Source organism: Tupaia chinensis, unplaced genomic scaffold (genome assembly GCF_000334495.1).
Source record: "Tupaia chinensis unplaced genomic scaffold, TupChi_1.0 Scaffold000248_1, whole genome shotgun sequence".
Taxonomy (NCBI): Eukaryota; Metazoa; Chordata; class Mammalia; order Scandentia; family Tupaiidae; genus Tupaia; species Tupaia belangeri.
The window spans coordinates 1,230,354-1,239,051 of NW_006159726.1; the positions used below are offsets into that span (position 1 = coordinate 1,230,354).

The window sequence follows — 8,698 nt, forward strand, 5'->3', positions numbered from 1 at the left end:
TAAAGTTAAATAAAAATAAAATAGAAAACCTGGAAAACTGAAGTGGATGTGGGTGAAATACAGTTCCTTCAGATAAGTCAAAACAGTGACTGTGGGCTCTCCTAGGCTCTACCTAAAGAAATTCTTGGGTAGGAGAGCCTAGAATTCTTCAATGATAGTGAGAATGACCATAAATATCTAAAATAACTAATAACCTTTATAGACAAATCAATAGCAGAACAAATAAAATCTTGTATTTCCTCATTTATTCAGGATTCTTAGGAACTGAATTATTTCTAGTAAGTACATTTTTCTAGACAGTGGAAGGTTATTCATGTAGCCATCAAGAGTTTGCATTTTAACCATTTTGATATAATTCTTTCAAATGCATGCCACATAGTTTATAGCTTTCATGCAGAGGATATATTGAAAATTATTCAGCCAATTTGTTAGGCTTTGGGCCCTCATCATTAGTATGTTGATGTCATTTGTTTTTTAAGCTCTGCCAAATAATCTCAATGCAATTTACCTTTTTAGGACTCAGAGTTGTACCCTTCCATAACTCCTTTTTTTTTTTTTTTTTTTTTTACAGAGGGATATATTTGCTATTAGGGCATGTATGCTTGCTGGTGAGAAATCACCCCCCACCCCCTGGGGAGAGGTGGTGGTGGCGATGGCCACAATCCCTTCCCCTCCATTCTCCTCTTGAGATTTTGGGCACACACGCCCTGCCTCAATTTCAAGCCACCAGGTCTGGGAATTGAACAGCAGTCGACCACGTCAGAGTCTAGTACCTTAACCATTGTCCTACCTGCTGGCCCCTTCCATAACTCTTTTAACTTTTCGTTTTTTTCCCTCACTGTCAAGATGTGTCAGTTTTTACTTTCTACTACAGAAATGTGCATGATCCCTTTCCTCATCCCCCAAATACCTGATTTATTGATTTATATATTTTATACCATGGAAAACCAGGTCTGTTACTGTTCTGTGTAAGGAAGATTAATAGGCCCTGAACAAAGTCATGTAGTGATGACAGCTATTTTGACAATTCAGGGACCTTTAAAATCTACTTCCTAGTTGGAGGCTTGTTATCTGGTAGAAATTTGACTCTGGGCAAAATGCCATTTTATTTATAAGCTATAGTGCTTTTGATTTTCTGTTCTAGCATTGATGCCTTCCTGTTGCCTCTAAAATAAGTACAGAAATTAAATTCAAGAACAACAATCATGTCCTCTACACAATTGGTAAAAGTTTTGTAAAATGGGGGCCAGGTAGTAGCACAGTGGTAACACAACTATATCCACATGGAAGGGTATCAGGTTCATGTTTTGGGACCTTCCTGAGCACACCAGGCATATGTGTGCATGCTGATGATATGAGCCAGCTGAGACTGGGGTTGGGTTGTAGCATGAAGACCCTGTTGGGGGTACCTCTCTGTCTCTGTCTCTCCTTCTCAGTGTCCCACCCACCTACTCCATCTCTCTCTGTCATGGAAGAAATAAATGAATAAAATGTTTAAAACTTATAACAAAGTTTTATAAAATAGTATTTGGATCTTTTCAATAGAAGGAAAGGTAGCATATTCTTAAGTATCACTCATGTATTTTTTTCATTTCCTTTACAGAGAAATAGTGATGAATATAACTGTTGGGAAACTCATAGAGCAGGAAGTCATAACCATTGCACGTCACTACCGTGTGCCTGAGGAGCCATGTCCAAACTTGGATCTTTTAATTGCACAGGCTCACGAACAGCTCAAAAAGAATACTTTTGAGACTTTTGATGAATTCATTTCCACCTGTGCATACGAAGATCGAGAAAAGTAAGCTTACATTTTATTGATTCTAATAAATCATTTAAGTTTCTGTGAACTTGAGTAATAAACTAATTTATATTTTATCTAAAAGGACAAAAGGAAAATTGACATGACTCATCATATTCCACTACTTAGCAAAGTCACCTGAAATCATTTTTTGAGAGTATCTAGTGTCATTTTTTGAGATTAATATCTAATCTCACAGTGATGGTGAGATTTGTTGATGGAATAGGGAGGCCCTGTATCTTCAAAAGAATAGATTATCCCCTTGCATTATTTTTCATTCATTTTAGAAGCCTTCAACTGAGGTAGAGCAAATCAAGATGTTAAGTTTAATTTGGACATGTCTTCTTACATTATTTTTTAGGTGATCTATTCTTGAAAGTAACAAAGCCCCCAGCACAATTCGTTTGTAATACATTGATCATGTGTCTGATGAACTTCATCAAGTCATTGTATGCAACTGGATACAGCTTTTTTTGTATATATATTTTTTGCTATAAGATGTTTGATGTCTGTACTTGCCATAGAGAGACGGGGGAAAGTGAAAAATCACCCCCCAGGAGGGATGGCCACACTACAATCCCTTCTCCTTCATCCACCTCAGGATTTGGGGCATGCACACACATGCACCCAGAGTATTTTTCAAGCCACCAGGTCCAAAACTAGAACCAGAGTTGGCCATATGGGATCTAGTGCCTTAACCACCATGCCACCTGCTGCCCTGATACAGCCATCTTAATATGTTTTGATATTCATCTTACCAGCAGACCTAATATAGTGGGAAGAAATATAAATTTATTGATTGCACGTAGAGTTAGAAAATCTTTGTTCTCATTGTAGCTCCTAACCTTGTTACCACATACCACAACCAGCTCTCTTCCCTGTGACTCCCATCCTCATCCCCAGACTCAAAGTCTGCACCCAAATGATCAACTTACCCTAAATATCTTTGAAAGTCCTATAGTTTTTCATAAAAATGAACACGATTTTTTTTTCCTTAATTCGTAATGCACCTTGGTTGAGTTGGTATTTTTTTCCCTTGAATCTTTAAGCTTCCAGGAGCATCTTGGACCTTTGCACAACCCTGGCTGGCCCTGCCTTCCACCCTGGTAGTGTACCTTCTCCTGGGTGAGAAGCGTGACCCTCCTTCACTAACAGAGCACCTCTTGTGAATAATGGGGCTGCTTTATCAGGCAGCCTGAGGTTCTAACAGATCTGACAATCTTTGATTCTAAACATAAATATTCTTATTGCAAAGAAAAGAGCCCACTTGCTTTCCTGTTGGTTCTAATTTTGACTGATGTCTAGAAGAGCATTGACTGAGTTAAAACATTAGACGAACATTTCTGTGCCCCCTGTAGGCCGGGGGAAAGGACTGTTGGGCTGCTCTTGAGAAAACTGCTTACATCTGACAAAATTGCAGTGAATGTTTAGGCTTCAGCTGGGCCTTCCACATTATAAAGTTTGGGTCCAAGGAAAAGACCAGAAAAACACCCTCAAGTCATATCATACTTGTGTTGGAAGCAGTAAATGCCTGTCTAATTAAGAGATGTTTTCAAATATCATAACCATTTTTGACTAGTGGTCAAGAATGCAGATCGATTACTTAGAGCAACACTTTTGGCTGCAGCCTTAATAGGCTGTACTATCACCAACCAAGAAACTGCATCTTGATGGAAAGGCCTTTGTCAGGACAGAATCTAGTGACCTCTGAAATTTAAAAAGTTGATGAAATGCAATATGACTGTTTTTCTTTACTGTGGATTCCAACAGCAATTTTCATACTTACAAGAGTTCTTCAAAAAGTTCATAGAAAAAACTGTGTATTGTGAAAAAACTATGCATAGATTTCCCATATTTTGCACCAAAATAAACTCATACTTTAATTCCATTTTCCTATGGACTTTTAAAAATCTCCTTATTTTTCCACATGTGTATTTTTAGGACACATTATATCTGTATTTTCTTTCCTATAGCATGTAATTGTTACTAGATGGACATAAGGTTTATAAAAGCCCACTTTATTTTAATGCAGAAAAAATGTATTACCTACCAAAGACATCAAAAGGCTATGCAAGTCTTTCAGGTTACCTTTGAATGAAGATCTTCTAGAAACCTTACTGTCAAGGTAAGCAAGAGTTCCACCCTTGATTGGGATTTTCCTACCATTCGTTGGAGACACTTTCTAGTTTTACATCTACCTTTAATTGCCTTTGATTTACATTAGACTGTTTTAATTATATTATTGATGACACAGCTCCATGAAATGTTAACAAAGGAAAAGTTAATCATGATTTTGAATGTTAGAGAACCTATTGTAAATTATTATTTTATCTTTTTAACACTAATGCACACATATACACAGATTCTGGGACAAAATTAAATGTACAACTTAGAGGTCAGCAGGTGGCCCAGTGGTTGAGGTGTTGCCAACCGCGGTTCAAGTCTTGGACCTGGTGGCTTGCTTTCTCACTTTCCCTTTCTGTCTCTCTCTGTCTCTCTCTGGTCAAATAATAATAACAAATAAAATAAATAATTCTTTAAAAAATGAAATATACAACTTAAATTGGTTATGAGGACACTAGATGTAAAATTCAGGGTAGATTTTTCATAGTACTGATAACCAAAGACATGCAGTGAGAGGACCTAGAGGTATTAGCATGAGGCTCTATCTACCTAGAGCACCAAAAGTAAAGCATAGAGATTATGGATTATGATGTAATTAAAGTAGAGCATAGTAAACTGCTTTCTAAAACATCATTTCTGTTGAACCTGACTTTCTACTTCCTGGAACTACCCTCCCAAGCACCCAGATTCTGATCATCTTTTACGTTTCCTATGGAATCATTCCAGCTCCTTTTTTGACTTGTTATCGCAATAATTCTGACATTTTTGGCTGTGTTTTACACATTGTGATTATTACATTGTATACATTATTCTCATTTACTTTTTGGGAACAACTTGGCAAGGTCAGATTAGCACTATTATCTTTACTTATGCATGAAGATCCTGAGGTTTAGAGAGATGAGGTCTTTTGCCCAAAGTTTTATAGTCTAGAAGAAGAGCTGTGACTTGACCCTTGAATCTTTCAAATGCACATTTTCTGCTTCATTTTTAATTATTATCTACAAATAACCAGTAGATTAGAGTACCTTAAATTCTACCTCCTTCCTGCCTTCATTCACTCTCTCCTCTCCATTACCATTATCATCACTCTTTCTGACCCATATTGCTTCTTGATTACTGCAGGGCCACTACATAAGTCTTTCTTTCATCAATCTCTAAATATTTAAATATATCTTTACATACACAATTCAAGTACCTTCCAAGAGAAAAAATGTCATTGTGTCACTCTTTTTTTTTTTCCTGGAGGTTTTTCTTTTTTTCTTTTTTCTTTTCTTTTTTCTTTTTTTTCAGAGAGAGATTTTTTGCTATAGAGCAAGTGTGCTTGCCAGAGAGACAGAAAGCAAGAAATCACCCCCCAGGGAGATGGCCACACCACAATCCCTTCTCCGCCATTCTCCTTTTGGGATCTTGGGCATGCATGCACATGCGCCCGGCATGAGTTTAAGCTACCAGGTCCAGGACTCAAACTGCAGTTGACTACATGGGAGTCCAGCAACATAGCCATTATGCTAACTGCTGGTCCCTTATTGTGTCACTCTTTTACTCACAAATCTGAAGCATCTCTTTGGTCTCTAAGAAAATACCAACTCCTTAGCTTTGAACTATGTGCCTTCTCTATCATAAGGCTTGGGATTGTCACTTGGAGTATTGTTTTCAAGCAGGAGCTGAAGTGGGGAATCTTTGAGACAAAAAGAGAAACCAAGGGAGCAGGTAAAATGAAATTCTATGTTGGAAAACTAGAGTCCAAGGTGTCAGGAGGAGAATCCAGAAGAGGGTAAATCTAGTTGGATGTGTATGTACATTGAATTGACCTGGAGTAATTTTCTAGATTATCAGCTCCACTTATTTGAATTGAATTGACCTGGAGTAATTTTCTAGATTATTTGCTCCACTTATTTGCTTTGGATTTTGGCTTTGTTTTAGCACTACTTGTTTTTATTTGCTAATAGAAGTCTGAGAGATAAGTAAGTCATCCTGGTGTAGAGGGCCTAAGATGAAGTAGGCAGGCCTAGGAGTCAGTGTTCTCCACAGTTATTACACCCTCCAAAGATCCCCTTACTGTTTCCCACAGTCCAGCCAAGTAGGCCATTGAGCATTTCATGCATGTACCTCCCACCCTCCCACTTTTTTGCCTTTTCTCTTGCTATTTCTTCAGCAGGGAATAGCTTCCAATTTCCTTCACCTGTTGAAAACTTGCTCTTCCTTCAAGACTCATTTCAAGTGATTCCACATCACGTGTAAAACTCTTTTGCCTTTGCTTGATTCTCATAGCATTATTGGTATTTCTCTTTTTGTCCTTTACCTTGTAATGAAGAATTATGACTTGACCTTTGATTCATTCAGATGTACACAATTTCTTCTAATCTTAGTTTTATTTGCCACCTATGAACAATCTGCGGATTGTCACATCTTGACAGTTTTACCCCCATTTTGTCTCATATTCTTTGAACTCACTTACTAGCTGTATGATCTTGTGGAAGAGTTTTCACCTACCCAAGCCTCAGCTTCTTTTCCTCTAGAATGAAATAACAGTACCTACTTCCTAATGATTCTAATGATACACTGACACAACATACATAAAGTACCCAACATAGCACCTGAGGCTAAGTATTGATTCAGGACTAGGAGAGAAGTTTAAGTCAGGGACCATAAACCACACTTAGTGACTTAGAATTAAAGTAGCAGAAACCTATGTCTTTCTATAGAACAGGCTTCTATAGAAGAAGGCTTGTTTTCAACAATTGAATTTGAATGGCCTTCACATATTAAGCTGTCTTCTAGTCAGGAAGCTGATGGTATTTATTAGATTATCTCTCGATGACCTCAAGGACAAATTGTCTTGGAAAGTCCAGTAATGTGGGAGCCTGGCCTCTGGAGAACCTAGATGTTTCTTATCCAGTGCTGAGGCCACCATGTCATCATCCTCTCATTCTCTCAGCAGACTGTTTTGTCTTTGTCTTTACGATTTGACATTAAATGCAAAATGACTATTCCACAACTCACTTCGAAGTCATCTCAGTCTCTGAACACATCTGTCTCCAAGCCCAACTTAGCTTTGAGAAGGTCATCCCTCTCAGCCATTAAGCAGACCACGTTCAGTCTAACTTTGCCTCTAATTGTGCAGTGACCCTTCTCCACACTCAGGGGAAACTTCAGACTAATCAGATTAGAAAATGTCTCATTCCCATTCCCCTCTCCCTCCAATATGCCCTGCCATGATTTGGGTCACATGCTTGGTGTTTTGCATCATCTCTGCAGATTCCTTTCAAAGACTGCCCTAATTCCTAATGGGCCCATCAGCCTGCAGCTTACATTTATATTCTGCATTCTTATTGTTCCCCACAGACTCCACAGGGCTTTACAGAGCCCTGACCAGAGTCTCTCTCTGCACAGCCCTCCTTATGGCACGCTAAGCCAGAGCCCCCTCTGACGTCTACAGTCTCCCATGGGAGGCAGGCATGGAGTTTGTTAATTTTGTTCAGTGCACACTCTGCCCAGGGGTAGTTTTACCTGCCTCAGGACAGAGCTGGGGAGCTGTTGAACAGCCAGATAACCCTGCTGTGTGAATTCAAATCAGAAGATGAAAAACAGTATGACTAAAAGATTGAATATTTTCACTTGTTGATTGTAACCCATGTGTTTCTCCTGACCCTATGTTTCAGTACTATAATTTCTCTTCTACCTCATTCCCATTTTTCTTCTAACTCAGCTGCATCTTTTCCTTATTAGTGCAACCCAAACTGGAATCCGGACCTCAAAATTGTTTCACAGGTCAATCACAGTGAGCACAGCAATAACACAATGCTCCATAATACTGAGCCCACATAGGAAGATTCCTGATTCGCTTCCCAAAGTCTCCCTGTGCACACAAGGTGTGCGTGTGCACTCGTGATCAGGGCTGGCTAAGCCTGAGGGTAGGATCCAGCTTGAAGATGCTGTTAAAGTTGCCTGTCTCTTTTTCACCCTCTCTTCTCTCCCTTAATTTCCCTCTCTCAATTAATCAATAAGTAAAAATAAACTTAAAAAAATTGTCACATCCAGTGGCCCCAACCCCATCAGTTTGTGCTGTGGGAGCTAGTATGAGGTCACCTTACTTACTAAACACATTCATTTTACTAATGCACAGAGCATCAGACTTAAATGTTCTGTGTAGTAGTTAGCTATTACCCATTAATAATGGGAGTGACACTTTGTATTGACATAGTGCTAAAGGTCTTAGAATATTTTGTGAATTCTTGAGCATATTAAAAGGTACATTGTAATTGATGATGTGCATTATTCCTCATTTCATAAGTGTAAACACTGAGTTATTAGGAGAATCACTCACTGAAAGAGTGCCAAGGTTAAGTCTCTAATGGAGTTAGAGGTACAACTCCCTAAAATACTCTAAACCTTTGCTTCTGTCTGAGCCCCTACAGTAGGAACTGTCTCATTCATCTTTGCAGCCTCAGATTTGTCCTGTGGTATAGTTCACTGTTCACAGGAGAGAAAACTATGCGCTTACATCCACTAGCCTAGTCACTGAAGGCCAACTCTGCCGCCTCCTGGCCATGTGACCCATACAAAGGCTCAAACCCTCTTCATTTGAGTGTGAATGTTCTTCAGTTCAAATAAACAAGAAATTCTGATTCTCAAACCACAATAGATAGAGAAAATTCTGAATTCTTACATGCTGTGGTTCCTTGTGGGACTGGGAAGTAAAGAGATGGCCTTCTCCCCTAATTGTGGCCTTCTGAATCTAGACTTGGAATAACTGGAAATTATTAAGTGCAA

General features: G+C 38.8%; 1 protein-coding gene across 1 annotated transcript in view; it reads left to right on the forward strand.

The window, feature by feature from the left end:
• Nucleotides 1-8,698, forward strand: part of EFHC2 (EF-hand domain containing 2) — a 228,030-nt gene that overhangs the window by 183,822 nt on the left and 35,510 nt on the right. Inside the window, exons 12-13 of the mRNA XM_006148862.1 lie at nucleotides 1,604-1,801; nucleotides 3,834-3,926. Coding sequence (XP_006148924.1) covers nucleotides 1,604-1,801; nucleotides 3,834-3,926 — 291 coding nt within the window. The remainder of the gene's footprint in view (nucleotides 1-1,603; nucleotides 1,802-3,833; nucleotides 3,927-8,698) is intronic.